We start from the raw sequence: 25,082 nt of genomic DNA, 5'->3' as shown, positions 1-25,082 counted from the left end.
CTGCCTGACCTGCTGAGTTACTCCAGCACTCTGTGTCTATCTTCACCACAGATGCTGCCTGACCTGCTGAGTTACTCCAGCACTCTGTGTGTGTGTCTGTTTTTCCAACTTATGGCCTCTGGTCTCTTGAGCAAGTATCTGCCTTTGTGGGAACCACGACTTCTTGCGAGAATCTCTCACCTGAACTCTTGCACAATCCTTTCTTTGAGCTGCGTTTCAAATGAGAGTCATTTGGCAGGTTAAATATAGCCGGCTCTCTCTGGCTGGGCGTCGGTGAGTGACTTAGTTATCCACTGTCACACCCTATACATTTCTGGATAATGACTACATTACAGATTCCAGTCTCGGTAGTATCAGCCCAGGAGGAACCCTGGCGTGTTTGACACTGGAGAAGGGGATTCTCACGGCTGCAGAGAGATAGAGAGGGAGAGAGAGAAGGGGGAGAGTTGACACACAGGCGGGGCTTCCTGAACAGAGGTCACTGCACACACACACACACACACACACAGTGTGTGGTCTTGCACAGGCGTTTAAAGCCCACGCTCCTGCAGCTCAGCTCGCCAGCTGTTGACTTGGACAGAGCAAGGATGGCCGAGGAAGCCAAGATCGAGCTGTTTATCAAGGTAGGTCTGGTTCACTGGTGATTGATCAACTCAACTGCTGTTTGAGATGGAATTCGAGTCTGTGATCTAACTGAGAAACATGTTTATTGGGGGGTGGAGGGAGGGAGGGAGGGAGTAATATCAAACTATTCATCAGTCTGAAGAAGGGTCTCGACCCGAAACATCCTCCAGTAGAAGGAACAAAGAACCGCAGAACTAGAGTTGTAGCAAGGAACTGCAGGTGCTGGTTTACATCGAAGATAGACACAGAGTGCTAGAGTAACTCAGGGAGTCAAGCAGCATCTGTGGAGAACATGGATAGGTGATGTTACACAGAGTGCTGGAGTAACTCAGTGGGCCAGGCAGCATCTCTGGAGAACATGGATAGGTGATGTTACACAGAGTGCTGGAGTAACTCAGTGGGCCAGGCAGCATCTGTGGAGAACATGGATAGGTGATGTTACACAGAGTGCTGGAGTAACTCAGTGGGCCAGGCAGCATCTGTGGAGAACATAAGGTAGTGTAAGAAAATAACTGCAGATGCTGGTACAAATCGAAGGTATTTATTCACAAAATGCTGGAGTAACTCAGCAGGTCAGGCAGCATCTCGGGAGAGAAGGAATGGGTGACGTTTCGGGTCGAGACCCTTCTTCAGGACCGAAACATCACCCATTCCTTCTCTCCTGAGATGCTGCCTGACCTGCTGAGTTACTCCAGCATTTTGTGAATAAATATCTCTGGAGAACATGGATAGGTGACGTTTCACAGAGTGCTGGAGTAACTCAGGGGGTCAGGCAGCATCTGTGGAGAACGTGGGTGGGTGAAGTTTCAAGTCTGAAGAAGGGTCTCAACCCAAAACGTCACCCCTATCCATGTTCTCCACAGATGCTGCCTGACCCCCTGAGTTACTCCAGCACTCTGTGTGTGTTTTGCTCCAGATTCCAGTCTCGGTAGTTTCTTGTGTCTGCAAGCTGTTTTCGGTCCCTGCTTTCATGTTGAACCGTGGATGAGCAATCTGTTTCGGGTTGAAATGTATATCTCGAGTACACCAGTCGAGCCACAAGCTCCAGGCGGGTCCCTCCCAGAATCTTCTGTACACTTTATTTTCTACTCATTTACGCCTTTGTGTTCTGCCTTCCCCCTCCCCCTCCCCCAGATTAAAATAAAGTAAATAAATAAATAAAGAGGAACTATTTAAAATTAAAATTAAACAAAGTAAATAAAATAAAGAGGAACTATCTAAAGTTGGAGAACTTCTCATTCCTTCTCTCCTGAGATGCTGCCTGACCTGCTGAGTTACTCCAGCATTTTGTGAATAAACACCTTCGATTTGTACCAGCATCTGCAGTTATTTTCTTATACTACCTGTTCATTTATAAAGTCAGCTGGGTGAGAACACAGCCCTTAATTTCATTTCTTTGCCAACCACACTGTGCAGAAGTGACATTTGTTTTTTTACAACTTTGGTTTGAGTTTTGGGTGGTTTTGCAGAGAGTGAAGATGGTTGTGAAAGATTGCAGCAGGATCTGGATCGATTGGCCAGGTGGGCGGAGGAATGGTTGATGGAATTTAATACAGAGAAATGCGAGGTGTTGCATTTGGGGAAGTCTAACATGGGCAGGACGTACACAGTGAATGGTAGGGCTCTGGGGAGTGTTGAAGAGCAGAGGGATCTAGGAGTGCAGGTGTATGGTTCCTTGAAGGTGGAGTCGCAGGGAGATAGGGTGGTCAAAAAGGTGTTTGGCATATTGTCCTTCATCAGTCAGAGCATTGAGCGTAGAAGTTGGAAGGTCGTGTTGCAGTTATATAAGACATTGGGGAGGCTGCACTTAGAGTATTGTGTTCAGTTCTGGGCACCGTGTTATAGGAAAGATGTTGTCAAACTGGAAAGGGTGCAGAGAAGATTTACGAGGATGTTGCCAGGACCAGAGGGTGTGAGCTATAGGGAGAGGTTTAGCAGGCTGGGACTATAATAATAGACAATAGAAAATAGACAATAGGTGCAGGAGGAAGCCATTCGGCCCTTTGAGCCAGCACCACCATTCAATGTGATCATGGCTGATCATTCTCAATCAGTACCCCGTTCCTGCCTTCTCCCCATACCCCCTGAATCCGCTATCCTTAAGAGCTCTATCTAGCTCTCTCTTGAATGCATTCAGAGAATTGGCTTCCACTGCCTTCTGAGGCAGAAAATTCCACAGATTCACAACTCTCTGACTGAAAACGTTTTTCCTTATCTCCATTCTAAATGGCCTACCCCTTATTCTTAAACTGTGGCCCCTGGTTCTGGTCTCCCCCAACATTGGAAATATGTTTCCTGCCTCTAACGTGTCCAACCCCTTAATAATCTTATACGTTTCGATAAGATCCCCTCTCATTCTTCTAAATTCCAGTGTATACAAGCCTAGTCGCTCCAGTCTTTCAACATATGACAGTCCCGCCATTCCGGGAATTAACCTAGTAAAGCTATGTTGCACGCCCTCAATAGCAAGAATATCCTTCCTCAAATTTGGAGACCAAAACTGCACACAGTACTCCAGGTGCGGTCTCACTAGGGCCCTGTACAACTGCAGAAGGACCTCTTTGCTCCTATACTCAACTCCTCTTGTTATGAAGGCCAACATTCCATTGGCTTTCTTCACTGCCTGCTGTACCTGCATGCTTCCTTTCAGTGACTGATGCACTAGGACACCCAGATCTCGTTGTACGTCCCCTTTTCCTAACTTGACACCATTCAGATAATAATTTTCCTTCCTATTCTTACCACCAAAGTGGATAACCTCACACCTATCCACATTAAACTGCATCTGCCATGCATTCGCCCACTCACACAACCTGTCCAAGTCACCCTGCAACCTCATAGCATCTTCCTCACAGTTCACACTACCACCCAGCTTTGTATCATCTGCAAATTTGCTAATGGTACTTTTAATCCCTTCTTCCAAGTCGTTAATGTATATTGTAAATAGCTGCGGTCCCAGCACCGAGCCTTGCGGTACCCCACTAGTCACTGCCTGCCATTCTGAAAGGGACCCATTTATCCCCACTCTTTGCTTTCTGTCTGTCAACCAATTTTCTATCCATGTCAGTACCTACCCCCAATACCATGTGCTCTAATTTTGCACACTAATCTCCTATGTGGGACCTTGTCGAAGGCTTTCTGAAAGTCAAGGTACACCACATCCACCGGCTCTCCCCTGTCAATTTTCCTAGTTACATCCTCAAAGAACTCCAGAAGAATAGTCAAGCATGTTTTCCCCTTCGTAAATCCATGCTGACTCGGAACGATCCTGTTACTACTATCCAAATGCTCCGCAATTTCGTATTTATAATTGACTCCAGCATCTTCCCCACCATTGATGTCAGACTAACTGGTCTATAATTTCCCGTTTTCCCTCTCCCTCCTTTCTTAAAAAGTGGGATAACATTAGCTACCCTCCAATCCACAGGAACTGATCCTGAATCTATAGAACATTGGAAAATGATTACCAATGCGTCCACAATCCTTGGAGCGCAGGTGGATGAGGGGTGATTTTATAGAGCTGTATAAAATCATGAGAGGAATAGGTCTGGTAGATGCACAGAGTCTCTTGCCCAGAGTGGGAGAATTAAGAACCAGAGGACATAGATTTAAGGTGAAGGGGAAAATATTTTATAGGAATCTGAGGCATAAATTTTCACACAAAGGTTGGTGGGTGTATTGAAAGGGCTGCTAGAGGTGGTATTTGAGGTAGGGACTATCCCAATGTTTAAGAAGCATTTAGACAGGTACATGGATAGGACAGGTTTAGAGGGATATGGACCAAATGCAGGCAGTCTGGACTAGTGTAGATGGGGAATGTTGGTCAGCATGGGCAAGTTGTGACAACTTCCTCACTCCCAAATAAGGGACAAAGGTTGACGTCACCACCCCGCGCCCCACGTGACCTCGCCCAGCCAGCGGCCACGTGCTCCCGCTCCATCAATGGCGGCCGGGAGGCGGGTTGCTAAGCAAACTCCGTTAGGCGGTGCCCGGGCCTCCGGGCCTACACTGTCCGGACCTACACTGTCCGGACCTACACTGTCCGGGCCTACACTGTCCGGGCCTACACTGTCCGGGCCTACACTGTCCGGGCCTACACTGTCCGGGCCTACACTGTCCGGGCCTACACTGTCCGGGCCTACACTGTCCGGGTCTACACTGTCCGGGCCTACACTGTCCGGGCCTACACTGTCCGGGTCTACACTGTCCGGGCCTACACTGTGCGGGCCTACACTGTCCGGGTCTACACTGTCCGGGACAAGGGCGGTCCTGTATGGGACAAACCAATTTAGCCCAAAATACGAGATGCCCAGGCTAATACGGGACAGTTGGCAACCCTATGCTATTGCGAGTGGATCACTGGTCGGCGCGGAGTTGGTGGGCCGAAGGGCTTGTTTCCATGCTGTACTGTATCTCTAAACTAAACTAAACCTACAAACCCGCGCATGTTTGGGACATGGGAGGAAACCAGAGCACCCGGAGGAACCCCCTGGTGGGCCGAAGGGCCTGTTAATCATGCTGTATCTCTAAACTAAACTAATTCTTAAAGTCAATCTCATGTCGTGAGGTGTGGGTTCAAGCCCATCCAATACCACGTGACCAAAGGTGTTTCCGTCTCAGTTGTGTAAACGCTTTGTCAAACATTCTTCAGTAACACACACCCACAGATATATTCCATACCAAGCATATCTAAAATCTCCACTTTAATTCTCGTCATACTTTAGTGAGGGTGATGATATCTAAAACAGAAAGCCCAATACAGCCTATGTTGGCTGCGTGAAACACAAAGAGAAAATACAGATAACATTCAGTAGCTTTGGCACCAATTGCAATGGAATCAAAAGAGTCGATGATTCAGGTTTAGATTTAGAGATGCAGCGCGGAAACAGGCCCTTCGGCCCACCGGGTCCGCGCCGCCCAGCGATCCCTGCACATTAACACTATCCAACACACACTAGGGACAATTTTTTAAAAACATTTGCCCAGCCATTTAACCTACAAACCTGCACGTCTTTGGAGTGTGGGAGGAAACCGAAGATCTCGGAGAAAACCCACGCAGGTCACGGGGAGAACGTGCAAACTCCGTACAGACGGTGCCCGTAGTCAGGATCGAACCTGAGTCTCCGGCGTTGCATTCGCTGTAAGGCAGCAACTCTACCGCTGCGCCACCGTGCCGATCTAAATCCAAATACATTCTTTAGTAATATACACCCATAGATATATTCCATACCAAGCATATCTAAAATCTCCACTTTAATTCTCGTCATACTTTAGTGAGGGCAATGATATCTAATAGAAAACTCAACGCAGCCGATGTTGGCTGAGTGAAACACAAAGAGAAAATGCAGATAACATTCAGTACCTCTGGCACCAATTGCAATGGAATCAACAGAGTTGATGATTCAGGTCAATGAACATGAAACACTGACTCGATTTCTCACGGCACGTTGGCGCGGCTAGTGGGGCTGCTGCCGCCTCAGAGATCAGAGTTCGATCCTTGGTAGGGCTGCCAACTTCCTCACTCCCAAATAAGGGACAAAGGGTGGGTGACGTCACCGCCCCGCGTGACCTCACCCAGCCAGCGGCCACGTGCTCCCGCTCCACCAATGGCGGCCGCCATTGGTGGAGCGGGAGCACGTGGCCGCTGGCTGGGTGAGGTCACGTGGGGCGCGGGGCGGTGATGTCACCTTGTCCCGTATTTGTGAGTGAGGATGTTGGCAACCCTACTAATACGGGACAAGGACAAACCAATTTAGCCCAAAATACGGGATGTCCCGGCTAATACGGGACAGTTGGCAACCCTAATCCTCGGGTACTCTCTGTGTAGAGTTTGCACGTTCTCCCCGTGACCGCATGGGTTTTCTCCGGGTGCTCTGGAATGGGTGACGTTTCGGGTCGAGACCCTTCTTCAGACTGATGTCAGGGGAGGGGGCGGGACAAAGATAGGATGTAGTCGGAGACAGTAAGACTGGTGGGAGAACTGGGAAGGGGGAGGGGACGGAGAGAGAGAGGGGAAGCAGAGGCTACCTGAAGTCAATGTTGATATCGCTGGGGTGTGAGCTGCCCAAATGAAATATGAGGTGCTGTTCCTCCAATTTGCACTGGGCCTCACCCTGACAGTGGAGGAGGCCAGGACAGAAAGGTCAGTGTGGGAATGGGAGGGGGAGTTAATGTCTTGAACAACCGGGAGATCAGGTTGGTTTAGGCCGACTGAGCGGATGTGTTCAGAGAAAAGATCGCCGAGCCTGCGCTTGGTCTCGCCGATGTACACCTGGTATTGCTGAGGTAAGGTCCTTTTGATGGAGCAGGAACTCATCACTGGCTTGGTTATAGAGTCATAGAGCGTGGAAACAGGCCCTTCGGCCCAACTTGGCCAGGATCAACCAACGTGTCCCATCAACACTCATCCCTGCATTTGGCCCGTATCCCTCTAAACCTGTCCTATCCATGTACCTTTCCAAATGTTTTTCAATTCATTGGCTGTAAAGCAATTCAAGATCATGTTGAGAATGTGAGAAACAACATTCATATTTACATTCTTCTGTTAAAACAACTTGAAACAAATTTAGACACAAAATGCTGGACATAGATAGATTGGGGATCTTATTGAAACGTATAAGATTATTAAGGGATTGGACACGTTAGAGGCAGGAAACATGTTCCCAATGTTGGGGGAGTCCAGAACAAGGGGCCACAGTTTAAGAATAAGTGGTAGGCCATTTAGAACGGAGATGAAGAAAAACTTTTTCAGTCAGAGAGTGGAAATGGGGAGAATCTGTGGAATTCTTTGCCTCAGAAGGCAGTGGAGGCCAATTCTCTGAATGCATTCAAGAGAGAGCTAGATAGAGCTCTTAAGGATAGCGGAGTCAGGGGGTATGGGGAGAAGGCAGGAACGGGGTACTGATTGAGAATGATCAGCCATGATCACATTGAATGGCATTGCTGGCTCGAAGGGCTGAATGGCCTCCTCCTGCACCTATTGTCTATTGTCTATTAAGGTAGATGGATACAAACTGGCATCTGCAGGTTTTTTTTCCTGAAACAAATTTATTTCAGTTCTTTAAAAGAAGTTCTCAATAATGATTGTTGCGTTATTTATATTCTGCTTCGTGCTCCTGTTGTCTACCTGCCACATGTTCTACCTCCTGAGGTATTCCCAAATGAGCAATTTATTATGTTACACAATTGCCCCATGTATAACACATTCACCCCGGCATTCATAGAGTCATCGAGTGACACAGCGTGGAAACAGGCCCCTCGGCCCAATTTGCCCACACCGACTAACATGTCCCATCTAGTTTCGTATAGTTCAGTTTATTGTCACGTGTACCGAGGTGCAGTGAAAAGCTTTTTGTTGCGTGCCAACCGGTCAGCGGAAAGACAATGCATGATTACAATCGAGCCGTCCACAGTGTACAGATATGTGATAGAGGGAATAATGTGAATAATATTTAGAAACATGGAAAATAGACGCAGGAGTAGGCCGTTTGGCCCCTCGAGCCAGCACCACCATTCAATATGATCCTGGCAGATCATCCTAAATCAGTACAACATTCCTGCTTTCTCCCCGTATCCCTTGATTCCGTTAGCCCTAAGAGCTCTATCTAACGCTCTCTTGAAAACATCCAGTAAATTGGCCTCCACGGCCTTCTGTGGCAGAGAATCCCACAGATTCACAACTCTCTGGGTGAAAAAAAATTTCCTCATCTCAGTCCTAAAATGGCCGACCCCTTATTCTTATCTTAGTGTAAGACAAAGCCAGTAAAGTCTGATCAAAGATAGTCCGAGGGTCTCCAATGAGGTAGATAGAAGCTACTCAAGACTGCTCTCTATATTTGGTAGAATGGTTCAGTTATCTGCTAACTAGTCTGAAGGAACCCGACCTGAAATGTTACCTATCCAAGTTACAGAGTCTTAGAGTGATACAGCGTGGAAACAGACCCTTCTGCCCAACTTGCCCACACCGGCCAACATGTCCCAGCTACACTAGTCCCACCTGCCTGCGTTTGGTCCATATCCCTCCAAACCTGTCCTATCCATGTACCTGTCTAACTGTTTCTTAAACGTCGGGATAGTCCCAGCCTCAACTACCTCCTCTGGCAGCTCGTTCCGTACACCCACCACCCTCTGTGTGGAAAAAGGTCTCGATCTGAAACGTCACCTGTTCCTTTTCTGCAACGATGCTGCCTGACCTGCTGAGTTACTCCAGCTTTTGTGTCCATCTTTGGTTTAAACCAGCATCTGCACCGTCTGTGTGATTGTGTGATCATAACTTGCATTAACACCTACTTGTCGGGTTAGTGTGTCGGGCAGACAGGAGAAGAAGAAGCTGAGCAACCAGTTGGGTTTCTTGGTAAAGTGATCACATTTTGCCAGTCAAAGTGTAACCCTGGATTACCTCAGTCAGTCTGGGCTGTGGGTAACAATCAGACTATAGTCGTGTTTCTTCTTCAATCACAGACAATCACGGCAGCAGGTAACTCATAAGGTCAAAAGGAATAGTACAATTAGGCCATTCGGCCCATCGAGTCTACTCCGCCATTCATTCATGGCTGATCTATCTCTCCCTCCTAACCCCCATTCTACTGCCTTCTCCCCATAACCCCTGAACTAATCAAGAATCTATTTATCTCTGCCTTAAAAATATCCACTGACTTGGCCTCCACAACTCAACATCTCCACGTATCCACCAGGGAACATTCCACACTACACGGGGCGTCACGGTGGCGCAGCGGTAGAGTTGCTGCCTCACGGCGCCAGAGAAACGGGTTCGATCCCGACCACAGGTGCTGTCTGTATGGAGTTTGTACGTTCTCCCCCGTGACCTGCGTGGGTTTTCTCCGAGATCTTCGGTTTCCCCCCCACACTCCAAAGACGTACAGGTATGTAGGTTAATTGGCTTGGTGTAAATGTAAATTGACCCAAGTGTGTGTAGGATAGTGTTAGTGTGCGGGGATCACTGGGCGGCGCGGACTCGATGGGCTGAAGGGCCTGTTTCTGCGCTGTATCTCTGAAATTAAAAACTAAAATGAAAACGTAGAGTCTGCATTTAACAATAGAGTCATGAGTCAAGCTTGTTTTATTGTCATGTGGAGCATAGAACAATATTGTTATATTGCCAAATAGAACAATGATATTCTTACTGGTACAACAGTACAACAGAATATGTATACATAATACTTCGTAAACAATACACCGATCAGCCAAAACATTATGACCTCCGACAGGCGAAGTGAATAACATTGATTATCTTGTTACAATGGCACCTGTCAAGGGGTGGGATATATTAGGCAGCAAGCGAACAGTCAGTTCTTGAAGTTGACGTTTTTGGATGCAGGAGTAATAGGCAGGAGTAAAGACCTGAATGACTTTGACAAGGGCCAAATTGTTCTGACCAGACGACTGGGTCAGAGCATCTCTGAAACGGCAAGGCTTGTGGGGTGCTCCCGGTCAGCAGTGGTGAGTACCGACCGACAGTGGTCCGAGGAGGGACAAACCACAAACCGGCGACAGGCAGGGTGTTGGGCGCCCAAGGCTCATCGATGCGCGAGGGCAACGAAGGCTATCCCGTCTGGTCCGAACCGACAGAAGGTCGACTGTGGCACAAGTCACAGGGAATGTTAATGGCGGTCACGGGAGGAACGTGTCACAATACACAGTGCATCGCACCCTGCTGCGTATGGGGCTGCACACGGAGGACCAACAGCATATTAGGCAGGTGGTCATAATGCTTTGGCTCATCGGGACATAATGTTTTGGCTGATGGGTGTGTCTTGTGATCGTTAACCCTGTTGTTTGTGTGGCAGTCCAGTGACGATGGTGAGAGCATTGGGAACTGCCCATTCTCCCAGCGCCTGTTCATGATCCTCTGGCTGAAGCGGGTCAACTTCACCATCAACACGGTAGACATGAAGAGGTGAGTGTGCTGTGCTGTCCAAGGGAACTCCGCGCCGATGCCAGTGAAAGATGTCGTCCGACATCAGGCCCCAGCCCGCCCTCCTGGTGGAGGCTGCCTGCCATCTTAGTTTAGTGCAGTTTAGTCTAGAGATACAGTGTGGAAACTGGAAACAGGCCCTTCGACCCACCGAGTCCGCGCCGACCAGCAATTACCCCGTATGCTAGTTCTATCCCACACACACTAGGGACAATTTACAGAATTTAACCTACAAACTTGCTGGTCTTTGGAGAGTGGGAGGAAACCGGAGCACTTGTTTTTTTTTGCACAGAGTACAGGTTTGATTTGGAATTTAGAGATGAAGCATGGAAACAGGCCCTTCAGCCCATCAAGTCCATGCTGACCAGCGATCACCCGTACACCGGTTCTATCCCACACGCACGAGGAGCAATTCACAGAAGCCGATTAACCCACACGCCTGCACGTCTTTGGAGTGTGGGAGGAAATCGGAGCAACCGGAGAAAACCCACGCAGGTCACGGGGAGAACGTACAAACTCCGTACTGACAGCGCCCGTAGTCGGGATCGAACCCGGGTCTCCGGCGCTGTGAGCAGTAATGCTACCACCGTGCCACCCCTCTTCTCCCAATTCCTGGGTACCATTGCCCAAGCCAACATTTACTACCTCGCACTAATCTCCCTTGAGAAGGACGTGGAGAACCATTTTCTTGAAGAGCTAAGTTCCTCTGGTGAATGTGATATTGGAGAGAAAGTTCCAGAAGTTAGACCCAGTAATTCATAAGTTGTAGGAGGAGAATTAGGCCATTCGGCCCATCAAGTCTACTCCACCATTCACTCCTGGCTGGTCTATCTCTCAATCTCAACCCCATTCTCCTGCCTTATAACCATATAACCATATAACAATTACAGCACGGAAACAGGCCCGTTCGGCCCTACCAGTCCACGCCGACCACTTTCTCTGACCTAGTCTCATCTACCTGCTCTCAGACCATAACCCTCCCATCCATATACCTATCCAATTTACTCTTAAATAATAAAATCGAGCCTGCCTCCACCACTTCCACCGGAAGCTCATTCCATACAGCCACCACCCTCTGAGTAAAGAAGTTACCCCTCATGTTACCCCTAAACATTTTGTCCCTTAATTCTGAAGTTATGTCCCCTTATTGGAATCTTCCCCACTCTCAAAGGGAAAAGCCTACCCACGTCAACTTTGTCCGTCCCTCTTAAAATTTTCCCCAGGCCATAATCCCTGATACCCGTACTAATCAAGAATGTATCTATCTCTGCCTCAAAAATATCCATTGACTTGGCCTCCACAGCATGCCGTGCCAATGCACTCCACAGATTCACCACTCCGCCTTAACAATATCTGTTGTCACCACAGCCTTCTGTGGCAATGAATTCCTCAGATTCACCGCTCTCTGACTAAAGACATTTCTTCTCATCTCCTTTCTAAAGGTACGTTCTTTTATTCTGAGTCTCTGGCCTCTGGTCCGAGACTCTCCCCGTGACCGTGTGGGTTTTCTCCGGGTGCTCCGGTTTCCTCCCACAATCAAAGACGTACAGGTTTGTAGACTAATTGGCTTTGGTAAATTTGTAAATTGTCCCTGGTGTGTGGGGTAGTGCTACTGTATGGGGTGATCGCTGACCAGCACGGACACTGTGGGTCAGAGGGTCTGTATCCACTTGTATCTCTAACGTCTAAAATATCTAAGTATGACAGGTCTGTTAAACATGTTTGAATATTCATGCAGATACAGAGAAGTTGATATCTTACATTTACAATAGACAATAGACAATAGACAATAGGTGCAGGAGGAGGCCATTCGGCCCTTTGAGCCAGCACCACCATTCAATGTGATCATGGCTGATCATTCTCAATCAGTACCCCGTTCCCACCTTCTCCCCATACCCCCTGACTCCGCTATCCTTAAGAGCTCTATCTAGCTCTCTCTTGAATGCATTCAGAGAATTGGCCTCCGCTGCCTTCTGAGGCAGTGAATTCCACAGATTTCCACAACTCTGACTGAAAACGTTTTTCCTCATCTCCGTTCTAAATGGCCTACCCCTTATTCTTAAACTGTGGGCCCTTGTTCTGGACTCCCCCAACATTGGGAACATGTTTCCTGCCTCTATCGTGTCCAACCCTTTAATAATCATACGTTTCGATAAGATCCCCTCTCATCGTTCTAAATTCCAGTGTATACAAGCCTAGTCGCTCCAGTCTTTCAACATATGACAGTCCCGCAAAGTCCATAGCCGACAAAGCATGTTACACAACATCGATCGTTTCTCCACTTTGTCTTTGTATTTACTGGGATTGAATGACCATCTGCCTTTGGGACTGGTGCTGCCTGTACTTATGAGTTCCACCTGTTTTCCTTGAAGGAACCCAGATGTGCTGAGAGACATTGCCCCGGGCAGTCAGCTGCCCTTTCTAATCTACAACAGCGAACTCAAGACGGACAACAACAAGATCGAGGAGTTTCTGGAGGAGGTTCTCGCCCCTCCCAAGTGAGTTAGACCGCACGCGATGTGTTTGTCCTCAATCTTAGTCTTTTCTTTTTGAATTTTAGAGGCATATATATATATATATATCTATATATATATATACAGCATGGAAACAGGATATTTGGCCCATCAGTCATAAGCAGGGTTGCCAACTATCTCACTCCCAAATAAGGGACAAAGGGTGACCTCACCGCCCCGCGCCCCACGAGACCTCACCTAGCCAGCGGCCATGTGCTCCCGCTCCACCTATGGCGGCCGCCCAGGCCGGGAGGCGGGTTGCCACGCAACCTCTGTTAGGCGGGCCTCTGGGCCTACACTGTCTGCATCTACACTGTCCGGAAGGTAGACACAGATTTTACCCAGCATCAGCAGTTTTTTTCCTACTACAATGTCCGGGCCTACAGTGTCCGGGCCTACAGCGTCTTGGCCTGCAGCGTCCGGGCCTACAGCGTCCGGGCCTACAGTGTCCGGGCCTACAGTGTCCGGGCCTACAGTGTCCGGGCCTACAGCGTCTTGGCCTACAGCGTCTTGGCCTACAGCGTCCGGGCCTACAGCGTCCGGGCCTACAGCGTCCGGGCCTACAGCGTCCGGGCCTACAGTGTCCGGGCCTACAGTGTCCGGGCCTACAGTGTCCCGGCCTACAGTGTCCGGGCCTACAGCGCCCCCCGGGCCTAATACGGGACAAGGGCGGTCCCGTACGTGACAAATCAATTTAGCCCAAAATACGTGATGTCCCGGCTAATACGGGACAGTGGGCAACACTAGATACACGGTGGCGCAGCGGTAGAGTTGCTGGCTCACAGCGCCAGTGACCTGGGTTCGATCCTGACTATGGGTGCTGTCTGTATGGAGTTTGCACGTTCTCCCCGTGACCTGCGTGGGTTTTCGCCAGGTGCTCCGGTTTCCTCCCACACTCCAAAGGCGTGCAGGTTTGTAGGCTAATTGGCTTCGGTAAGAATTGTAAATTGTCCCCAGTGTGTATGTAGGATGATGTTAGTGTGCGGGGATCGCTGGTCGGAGAGGCTGTTTTCACGCAGTGACATTAATACTAAAAACTAAAACTGCGTGACTTCAGCATCAAATGAAAAGACGTGTGTGTGTGTGTGTGTGTGTGTGCGCGCGTGTGTGCGTGTGTGTGTGTGTGGTTTGGTTTTGGCTGCCCGGGGGCAACTTCACATTGATCAACGCTCTGATGAATAAATGTTTCTCTACTGTCAGCATCTAAATTTCAACAAGCGCTCCGACTGTCCAAGGTAACGAGAATCATTTTAAAGCAGGGACTTGTTCAACAATGAAGGCACTTATTGCACTGTAACGAGTTTGCCCCAGGCGATGTAACTTGTTGGACGACACGGGCTGAGACATAATGGAACCCTTATATATATTCATTTTTTAGCAGGCTGTCAAAAGGAAAGGTCACGGTGAACTAGCACTGCTGTCGAATGAAACGAATTCAAAGGGATGATTAAATAGACAATAGACAATAGACAATAGGTGCAGGAGTAGGCCATTCAGCCCTTCGAGCCAGCACCCCCTGACTCCGCTATCCTGATTCGAGATCATTCTCAATCAGTACCCCGTTCCTGCCTTCTCCCCATACCCCCTGACTCCGCTATCCTTAAGAGCTCTATCTAGCTCTCTCTTGAATGCATTCAGAGAATTGACCTCCACTGCCTTCTGAGGCAAGAGAATTCCACAGATTTACAACTCTCTGACTGAAAAAGTTTTTCCTCATCTCCGTTCGAAATGGCCTACCCCTTATTCTTAAACTGTGGCCCCTGGTTCTGGACTTCCTAACATTGAGAACATGATTCCTGCCTCTAACTTGTCCAACCGCTTAATAATATTATATGTTTCGATAATATCCCTTCTCATCCTTCTAAAATCCAGTGTATACAAGCCTAGTCGCTCCAGTCTTTCAACACACGACAGTCCCGCCATTCCGGGAATTAACCTAGTAAACCTATGCTGCACGCCCTTAATAGCAAGAATATCCTTCCTCAAATTTCGAGACCAAACTGCACACAGTACTCCAGGTGTGGTCTCACTAGGGCCCTGTACAACTGTAGAAGGACCTCTTTGCTCCTATACTCAACTCCTCTTGTTATGAAGGCCAACATTCCATTGGCTTTCTTCACTGCCTGCTGTACCTGCATGCTTCCTTTCAGTGACTGATGCACTAGGACACCCAGATCACGTTGTACGTCCCCTTTTCCTAACTTGACACCATTCAGATAATAATCTGCCTTCTTATTCCTACCACCAAAGTGGATAACCTCACACTTATCCACATTAAACTGCATCTGCCATGCATCCACCCACTCACACAACCTGTCCAAGTCACCCTGTAACCTCATAGCATCTTCCTCACAGTTCACACTGCCACCCAGCTTTGTATCATCTGCAAATTTGCTAATGGTACTTTTAATCCCTTCATCCAAGTCATTAATGTATATTGTAAATAGCTGCGGTCCCAGCACCGAACCTTGCGGTACCCCACTAGTCACTGCCTGCCATTCTGAAAGGGACACATTTATCCTCACTTTTTGCTTTCTGTCTGTCAACCAATTTTCTATCCATGTCAGTACCCTACCCCCAATACCATGTGCTCTAATTTTGCCCACTAATCTCCTATGTGGGACCTTGTCGAAGGCTTTCTGATTGTCGAGGTACACCACATCCACCGGCTCTCCCCTGTCAATTGTCCTAGTTACATCCTCAAAAAATTCCAGAAGATCAGTCAAGCATGATTTCCCCTTCATAAATCCATGCTGACTCGGAACGATCCTGTTACTGCTATCCAAATGCTCCGCAATTTCGTCTTTTATAATTGACTCCAGCATCTTCCCCACCACTGATGTCAGACTAACTGGTCTATAATTTCCCGTTTTCTCTCTCCCTCCTTTCTTAAAAAGTGGGATAACATTAGCTACCCTCCAATCCACAGGAACTGATGCTGAATCTATAGAACATTGGAAAATGATCACCAATGCGTCCACAATTTCTAGAGCCACCTCCTTAAGTACCCTGGGATGCGGACCATCAGGCCCTGGGGATTTATCACCCTTCAGTCCCATCATTCTGCCCAACACCATTTCCTGCCTAATGTGAATCTCCTTCAGTTCCTCCGTCACCCTAGGATCTCTGGCCACTAGAACATCTGGGAGATTGCTTGTATCTTCCTTAGTGAAGACAGATCCAAAGTACCGGTTCAACTCGTCTGCCAATTCCTTGTTCCCCATAATAAATTCTCCTGCTTCTGTCTTCAAGGGACCCACATTTGCCTTGACTATTTTTTTCCTCTTCACGTACCTAAAAAAGCATTTACTATCCTCCTTTATATTATTGGCTAGTTTACCCTCATACCTCATCTTTTTCCCTGTAATTATAGAAAATAAATTAAATAGTGTGGCACGGTGGCGCAGCGGTAGAGTTGCTGGCTCACAGCGCCAGAGACCCATGTTTGATCCCGACTACAAGTGCTGTCTGTACGGAGTTTGTACGTTCTCCCCGTTACCTGCGTGGGCTTTCTCCGAGATCTTCGGTTTCCTCCTACACTCCAAAGAAGTACAGATATGTAGGTTAATTGGCTTGGTAAAATGTGTGTAAAAAAGAATTGTCCCTGATGTGTGTAGGATAGTGTTAGTGTGCGGGGATCGCTGGTCGGCGCGGACCCGGTGGGGCGAAAGGGCCTGTTTCCGCGCTGTATCTCTAAACTCCAAAGACTTACAGGTTTGTAGGTTAATTGACTTGGTAAATGTAAAAATTGTCCATGGAGGGTGTAGGATAGTGTTAGTGTGCGGGGATCGCTGGTCGGCGCAGACCCGGTGGGGCGAAAGGGCCTGTTTCCGCGCTGTATCTCTAAACTATAATTCCCGAGCCGACCCGTGAAGAGCTCAGTTACAGTCACTGTGCTTCAGTTCCATATCTCTCACATTCATCTATCTGTACATTCTGTACTCTGCCTTCATTAGATTTTCCTAATCAACGCAACACACAAACGCACAATCAGCAGGTTGCAAATTACACTTAGCCAAACTGGGATCAGGTGCAGTAACAATCTCCATGGTAAAATAAATACACAAAGTGCTGGAGTAACTCGGCGAGTCAGGCAGCATCTCTGGAGAAACTGCTTCACTCAATTCTAGTTTCCTTCGTTGGCCATAGAAACATAGAAAATAGGTGCAGGAGTAGGCCATTCAGCCCTTCGATATGATCATGGCTGATCTTCCACAAGCAGTACCCCGTTCCTGCTTTTACCCCATATCCCTTGATTCCGTTAGCCCTAAGAGCTGAATCTAACTCTCTCTTGAAAACATCCAGTGAATTGACCTCCACTGCCTTCTGTGGCAGAGAATTTCACAGATTCACAACTCTCTGGGTGAAGAAGGTTTTCCTCATCTCAGTCCTAAATGGCCTATCCCTTATTCTTAAACTGTGACCCCTGGTTCTGGACTCCCCCAACATGGGGAACATTTTTCCTGCATCTAGCCTGTCCAATCCCTTAATAATTTTATATGTTTCTATAAGATACCCTCTCATCCGTCTAAATTCCAGGGGTTATGGGGAGAAGGCAGGAGAATGGGGTTAGGAGGGAGAGATAGATCAGCCATGATTGAATGGCGGAGTAAACTTGATGGGCCGAATGGCCTCATTCAACTACTATTACTTATGAACATGAATTTTGGACTGATTATAAAACCTTAGTCATCGAGTGATACAGTGTGGAAACAGGCCCTTCAGCCCAACTTGCTCACACCGGCCAACATGTCCCATCTGTACTAGTCCCACCTGCCGGACTAGGTTCAAAGTCACCTTGTTGAGTCTCATTGTCTGTAACTCGTTTTCACTTAGCCCACAGCTAACAATGGCCTTTTTTGCTTCATCATTGTCACTTTTTTTGCACATCTTTCATTCATTTGCTCTTTATCTCTCGTTTCCCTTTCCCCTGACTCTCAGTCTGAAGAAGGGTCTCGATCCGAAACGTCACCCATTCATTTCTCTCCAGAGATGCTGCCTGTCCCGCTGAGTTACTCCAGCTTTTTGTGTCTACCTTCGGTGTAAACCAGCACCTGCAGTTCCTTCCCGCGCAGTTCCTACTCCTTATGTTCTTCACGCTCGGCTTGGGAATCCCCAATGAAAGGGGAAAGGGCAATGTCTAGAGCTTTTTACACAGATGCATCTTCTTACCCTAATCGGTCCACACCATTTGGAAACACTGAGTCTGCTGACATTTTACACACGGGTCTTTATTTACCTCAGGTATCCGAAACTGGATGTCAAATACAAGGAGTCAAGGAATGCCGGCGAAAACATTTTCCAGAAGTTCTCAGCTTACATTAAGAACCCACATCTTGATAAGAACAACGGTAAGATAATCTCATGGCCTCTTGAAGTGTTGATGTGCAGTGATGTATTCATTAAAACCCAGTTCTTTAATCTCTATTTCCTGACAAGAGAATTGTGAAGTAGAGCATTGTGGTGACTCGGGAGAAGAAATGAAGGCTCAATATCTCCCCCTCCTAACCCCATTCTCCTGCCTTCTCCCCATAACCCCTGACACCCGTACGAATCAAGAATCTATCTATATCTGCATTAAAAATATCCACTGACTTGGCCTCCACAGCCTTCTGTGGCAAAGAATTCCACAGATTTACAATCCTCTGATTAAAAAAAATTCTTCTCATCCCCTGCCTAAAAGAACGTCCTTTAATTCCAAGGCTGTGCCCTCTGGTCCTAGACTCTCCCACTAGTGGAAACATCCTCTCCACATCCACTCTATCCAAGCCTTTCACTATTCTGTACGTTTCAATGAGGTCCCCCCTCATTCTTCTAAACTCCAGCGAGTACAGGCCCAGTGCCGACAAACGCTCATCATATGTTAACCCACTCATTCCTGGGATGGTTCTTGTAAACCTCCTCTGGACCCTCTCCAGAGCCAGCACATCCTTCTTCAGATATGGGGCCCAAAATTGCTCACATTATTCCAAATGTGGCCTGACCAGCGCCTTATAGAGCCTCAGCATTACATCCGTGTTTTTGTATACAAGCCCTCTTGAAATGTAAGTGTAAGACTGCATTTGGAGCACTGTGAACAAATTTGGGCTGGCTCTGGAGAGGGTCCAGAGGAGGTTTACAAGAATGATCCCAGGAATGAGTGGGTTAACCTATGACAAAGCGTTTGTCGGCACTGGGCCTGTACTCACTGGAGTTTAGAAGAATGAGGGGGGACCTCATTGAAACGTACAGAATAGTGAGCGGCCTGGATAGAGTGGATGTGGAGAGGATGTTTCCACTGGTGGGGGAGTCTAGGACCAGAGGGCACAGCCTCAGAATTAAAGGGTGCTCTTTTAAAAAGGAGATGAGGAGGAACTTCTTTAGTCAGAGGGCAGTAAAGGGCCTGTCTCACTTTTAAGGCGACTGTCTGTGTCTAGGCTGTCGCCGACAGTTCGCCGCGTGTTGCGGGCACGATCTTCAATGAATCGTAGTGGATTTCAGCTAAAAACTTCCAGATAGAAACTTCTCGGCGACAGCTGGCTTGTCGCCAAGTATCGTTGCTTATTGCGGGCGCTGTCTGTCGCGCGCTGTCCCCAGGTTTGCTAGGTTGTCGCAGATGAATTTAGAAGCACGTAATATTAAATCAAGTAAAGTCATTTAGAAGATACCATAAAATACTTGCGTTTAACCAATTTATTTACCGTCAGGACATTTGACAGGTAGATTGGAGGCGGCAGTTTGACGGTCAGGTAAGCGTGGGAATTTTCGCGATGTTTATGGCCATCAGCCATTACATTTAAAGTGGGCTCCCAACCCAGATATGCAACCCAGAAACCAGATATGCATCTCCCGTACATTTTCAAAGAATATCCAAACTCTGCCCAAAAATCCATTTAACCACGTTTAAAATTAAATTTCTTAACACTGCTATTAGTAAACTGGAAGTCACTCCAGTTTATGCCTTGTTACCGTGAAGCTTGGTTTTCAAGTAACCCGGGTAAGATGTTATATTTCAAAACTCTCAAGTAATTACAGACTTGTCAGTGATTTCAGCGAAAATTAGGACGCCGGAGAAGTATTGACAACGTGGGAATTTCGCGATGTTTCCGAAGACGGTGTAATCTCTTAGCCAGGTGCTAGTTTCACAAAATAAGTAACTTGTGTCGACCTGACTCGGCATTGTCGTGGTCATTGTCGTGGTCATTGTCGTGGTCATTGTCGTGGTCATTGTCGTGGTCATTGTCGTGGTCATTGTCGTGGTCATTGTCGAAGGGTAAAAGAAAATTTTGGCGATCTGCTACGACTTTGACAGTCGCCGGCAGTCGCCTAATAAATCGCCTAAGTGGGACAGGCCCTTTAATCTGTGGAACTCATTGCCACAGTGGGCTGTAGAGGCCTAGTCTGTGGATATTTTTACGGCAGAGAGATAGACAAATTCTTGATCAGAACGGGTGTCAAGGGTTATGGGGAGAAGGCAGGAAAATGGGATTGTGAGGCAGAGATCAGTCATGATTGAATGGCGGAGTGGACTCGATGGGCAGAATGGTCTAATTCTACTCCGATAACTTGTGAACTTGTTTTAGGGAAGAAGGGGAAGTTGAAGGAAGATTCTTAGACCGTTCGGAAAATGTCAGGTCACAGGAGAGAGTAACTTTTTACTTTAGAGATACAGCCTATCTTAGGAATGGGTGATGTTTCGGGTCGAGACCCTTCTTCAGACTTGGCTTCCCAGACTGAAGAAGGGTCTCGACCCGAAACGTCACCCATTCCTTCTCTCCAGAGATGCTGCCTGTCCCGCTGAGTTACTCCAGCTTTTTGTGTCTAAATATTGTATTGACGGTTTCCTCTGTTTAGCATTGGAGAAGATGTTTCTGAAAGCACTTTTGAAGCTGGAGCTGTACCTGAACACACCTCTGGCAGATGAAGACACCCCCTCCCCTTCAACAAGGCTATTCCTGGATGGCAATGATCTAACCCTCGCGGACTGCAATCTCCTTCCCAAACTGCACATTGTCCAGGTGAGTTCCATCTCATGCCTCAAGCATCTCCCTGTGAAATCTGAACCCAGCTTGGCTGGCTTGTTGCACAGAATGAAAACCTGAACGAATGAAAACTTTCTAGACAATAGACAATAGGTGCAGGAGTAGGCCATTCGGCCCTTTGAGCCAGCACCGCCATTCAATGTAATCATGGCTGATCATTCTCAATCAGTACCCCGTTCCTGCCTTCTCCCCATACCCCCTGACTCAGCTATCCTTAAGAGCTCTATCCAGCTCTCTCTTGAATGCATTCAGAGAATTGGCCTCCACTGCCTTCTGAGGCAGAGAATTTGACAGATTTACAACTCTCTGACTGAAAAAGTTTTTCCTCATCTCCGTTCTAAATGGCCTACCCCTTATTCTTAAACTGTGGCCCCTGGTTCTGGACTCCCCCAACATTGGGAACATGTTTCCTGCCTCTAACGTGTCCAACCCCTTAATAATCTTATATGTTTCGATAAGATCCCCTCTCATCCTTCTAAATTCCAGTGTATACAAGCCTAGTCGCTCCAGTCTTTCAACATATGACAGTCCCGCCATTCCGGGAATTAACCTAGTAAATGCCAACATTCCAGTGGCTTTCTTCACTGCCTGCTGTACCTGCATGCTTCCTTTCAGTGACTGATGCACTAGGACACCCAGATCACGTTGTACGTCCCCTTTTCCTAACTTGACACCATTCAAATAATAATCTGCCTTCCGATTCTTACCACCAAAGTGGATAACCTCACACTTATCCACATTAAACTGCATCTGCCATGCATCCGCCCACTCACACAACCTGTCCAAGTCACCCTGCAACCTCATAGCATCTTCCTCACAGTTCACACTGCCACCTAGCTTTGTATCATCGGCAAATTTGCTAATGGTACTTTTAATCCCTTCGTCCAAGTCATTGATGTATATTGTAAATAGCTGCGGTCCCAACACCGAGCCTTGCGGTACCCCACTAGTCACTGCCTGCCATTCTGAAAGGGACCCATTTATCCCCACTCTTTGCTTTCTGTCTGTCAACCAACTTTCTATCCATGTCAGTACCCTACCTCCAATTCCATGTGCTCTAATTTTGCCCACCAATCTCCTATGTGGGACCTTGTCGAAGGCTTTCTGAAAGTCGAGGTACACCACATCCACCGGCTCTCCCCTGTCAATTTTCCTAGTTACATCCTCAAAAAATTCCAGTAGATTAGTCAAGCAGGATTTCCACTTCGTAAATCCATGCTGACTTGGAACGATCCTGTTACTGCGATCCAAATGCTCCGCAATTTCGTCTTTTATAATTGACTCCAGCATCTTCCCCACCACTGATGTCAGACTAACTGGTCTATAATTTCCCGTTTTCTCTCTCCCTCCTTTCTTGAAAAGTGGGATAACATTAGCTACCCTCCAATCCACAGGAACTGACCCGGAATCTATAGAACATTGGAAAATCATTACTAATGCGTCCACAATTTCTAGAGCCACCTCCTTAAGCACCCTGGGATGCAGAACATCAGGCCCTGGGGATTTATCAGCCTTGAGTCCCATCAGTCTACCCAAAACTTTTTCCTGCCTAATGTGGATTTCCTCCAGTTCCTCTGTCACCCTAGGTTCTCCGGCCCCTAGAACATCTGGGAGATTGTTGGTATCCTCCTCAGTGAAGGCAGATCCAAAGTACCGGTTCAACTCTTCTGCCATTTCCTTGTTCCCCATAATAAATTCCCCTGCTTCTGCCTTCAAGGGACCCACATTTGCCTTGACTATTTTTTCCCTCTTCACGTACCTAAAAAAGCTTTTACTATCCTCCTTTATATTATTGGCTAGTTTACCCTCGTACCTCATCTTTTCTCCCCGTATTGCCTTTTTAGTTATCTTCTGTTGCTCTTTAAAACAGTCCCAATCCTCTGGCTTCCCACTCTTCTTTGCTATGTTATACTTCTTCCTTTTTATTTTTATGCTGTCCTTGACTTCCCTTGTCAGCCACGGGTGCCTCTTACTCCCCTTAGAATCTTTCCTCCTCTTTGGGATAAATTGGTCCTGCAACTTCTGCATTATTCCCACTGGATCACTGGTCGGCGCGGACCTGGTGGGCTGAAAGGGCCTGTTTCCGCGCTGTATCTCTAAACTAAAACCTTGGCAAGGTATGCAGTGGTCGCCCATGAGGGGCGCTTACAAAGTTACAAATGCCCCCCCGCCCCCCCCCCCGCACGCCAACTCCCCCTTTTGTTCTTCCCTCCTCCCTCACGGTGGTCCCCCCCCCACGCCGGCTCCACCATCATCCATCGTTCCTCCCCCTCCCTCATGACCACCCCCCCACGCCAGGTCCCCATTGTTCATTGTTGGACCATTTGTACATTGAGCGCAGACTCTCAAATGGAATTCATCTCAGATGTTAAAGGACCGCTGAGAAAAATAATGTGGCAGAGTTATTTGAGAAAGACTGGAACTGATTTCATAAGGTCATAGGTTCTAGGAGCAGAATAAGGCCATTCGGCCCATCAAGCCCACTCTGCCATTCAATCATGGCTGATCTATCTCTCCCTCCCAACCCCATTCTCCTGCCTTCTCCCCATAACATAGAGTTTACATGTAGTTATGCCGCTGATACCACTGACTATCTCGTTTGTTAACAGGTTGTCTGCAGGCATTATCGCAACTTTACGATCCCGAACCAACTGACAGGCCTGTGTAGGTATCTGAAAAACGCAGAAAAACGTGAAGAGTATGTGAACACTTGCCCCAATGAAGAGGAGATTAAACTGGCCTATAAACACGTTGCTAAAACATTGGTATAGATGTGGTCTCCAGAGGTGGGTCAGAGATTAACTCCTGACATGGGTCTGGTTTCTGCTGATAATTAGAAGTATCAAGCTTTAAATCAACGCAGCATTCTTATTTACAAATCTCACCGCACAACCTAGACATTGTGTTTCTGAAGCTTCTATTCTCAAAGGGGCACCTGGGCCTGTTGGAAATCCAGGTCCCCAAGGAGACGCCTAGTTGGAGAGTGTTGGAAAGAACTGCAGATGCTGGTTCACACCGAAGATAGACGCAAAGTGCTGGAGTAACTCAGCGGGTCAGGCAGCATCTCTGGGGAGAAGGAGAGGGTGACGTTTCGGGTCGAGACCCTTCTTCAGACTCCTAATTTGAGGAAGGACATCCTTGCTGTTGAGGCAGTGCAGAGTAGGTCCACAAAGTTAATCCCCGGGATGGCGGGACTGTCCTATGAGGAAAGATTGGAAAGACTGGGCTTGTACCAGGGGCCACACAGTCTAAGAACCAGGGGCCACACAGTCTAAGAATAAAGGGGAGGCCATTTAAAACTGAGGTGAGAAGAAACTTTTTCACACAGAGAGTTGTGAATTTGTGGAATTCTCTGCCGCAGAGGGCAGTGGAGGCCAATTCACTGGATGAATTTAAGAGAGATAGATAGAGCTCTAGGGGGCTAGTGGAATCAAGGGATATGGGGAGAAGGCAGGCACGGGTTACTGATTGTGGATGATCAGCCGTGATCACGATGAATGGTGGTGTTGGCTTGAAGGGCCTGGCCTCCTCCTGCACCTATTTTCTGTTTCTATGACTGGAAAAGCCACCCATTCCTTCTCTCCAGAGATGCTGCCCGTCCCGCTGAGTTACTCCAGCATTTTGCGTCTACCTTGTTAGAGAAACTAGTTTCTGTAATAATGCAATCTCGTGAATGAGGGAGCTGGTGGATAAAGAGTTGGGTAAAACCTGCCATTCGTCTCAACTCCACACAGTACTGACTTCACCGAATTTTTGACAAAATTATCTTTGGATATTGGGTGTGCTTTTGAGACAAAGTTTCAAATGAACTGAAACTAACTCTGTAGGCACGTCTCCCGGCCAAACAAGAACTTAACGACTCTCTAACTTAATTAACTCTCTAACTCTCTAACTTAATTTCCACAGCCACCTCTAACTTAATTAATACCTAGCTGTACTTTCCAACAATGTAAAAACAATTCACTGGAGTTTAGAAGGATGAGCGGGGAT

General features: G+C 47.6%; 1 protein-coding gene across 1 annotated transcript; it reads left to right on the top strand.

Annotated features, from left to right (window-relative positions):
* The first annotated feature begins 587 nt into the window (after positions 1-587).
* LOC144608256 (chloride intracellular channel protein 4-like) lies at positions 588-23,863 on the top strand. Its single transcript, XM_078425850.1, has 6 exons — positions 588-623; positions 10,431-10,540; positions 12,931-13,056; positions 18,316-18,422; positions 20,905-21,068; positions 23,702-23,863. The coding sequence occupies exons 1-6, from the start codon at positions 588-590 to the stop codon at positions 23,861-23,863; spliced, it is 705 nt and encodes a 234-aa protein (XP_078281976.1).
* The last annotated feature ends 1,219 nt before the right edge of the window (positions 23,864-25,082 follow it).

The sequence above is a fragment of the Rhinoraja longicauda genome, chromosome 31, assembly GCF_053455715.1.
Source record: "Rhinoraja longicauda isolate Sanriku21f chromosome 31, sRhiLon1.1, whole genome shotgun sequence".
Taxonomy (NCBI): domain Eukaryota; kingdom Metazoa; phylum Chordata; class Chondrichthyes; order Rajiformes; family Arhynchobatidae; genus Rhinoraja; species Rhinoraja longicauda.
Note: the sequence above shows the minus strand (reverse complement) of the source record. Positions and strands in the feature narration are given on the sequence as shown.

What these genes read in the sequence shown, in the direction of transcription:
- LOC144608256 (XM_078425850.1), top strand. Translation starts at nt 588, where the DNA reads ATGGCCGAGGAAGCCAAGATCGAGCTGTTTATCAAG. An exon ending in AACACGGTAGACATGAAGAG is followed by an intron (nt 10,541 to 12,930) that starts GTGAGTGTGCTG and finishes TTTTCCTTGAAG; the next exon opens with GAACCCAGATGTGCTGAGAG. An exon ending in GAGGTTCTCGCCCCTCCCAA is followed by an intron (nt 13,057 to 18,315) that starts GTGAGTTAGACC and finishes TATTTACCTCAG; the next exon opens with GTATCCGAAACTGGATGTCA.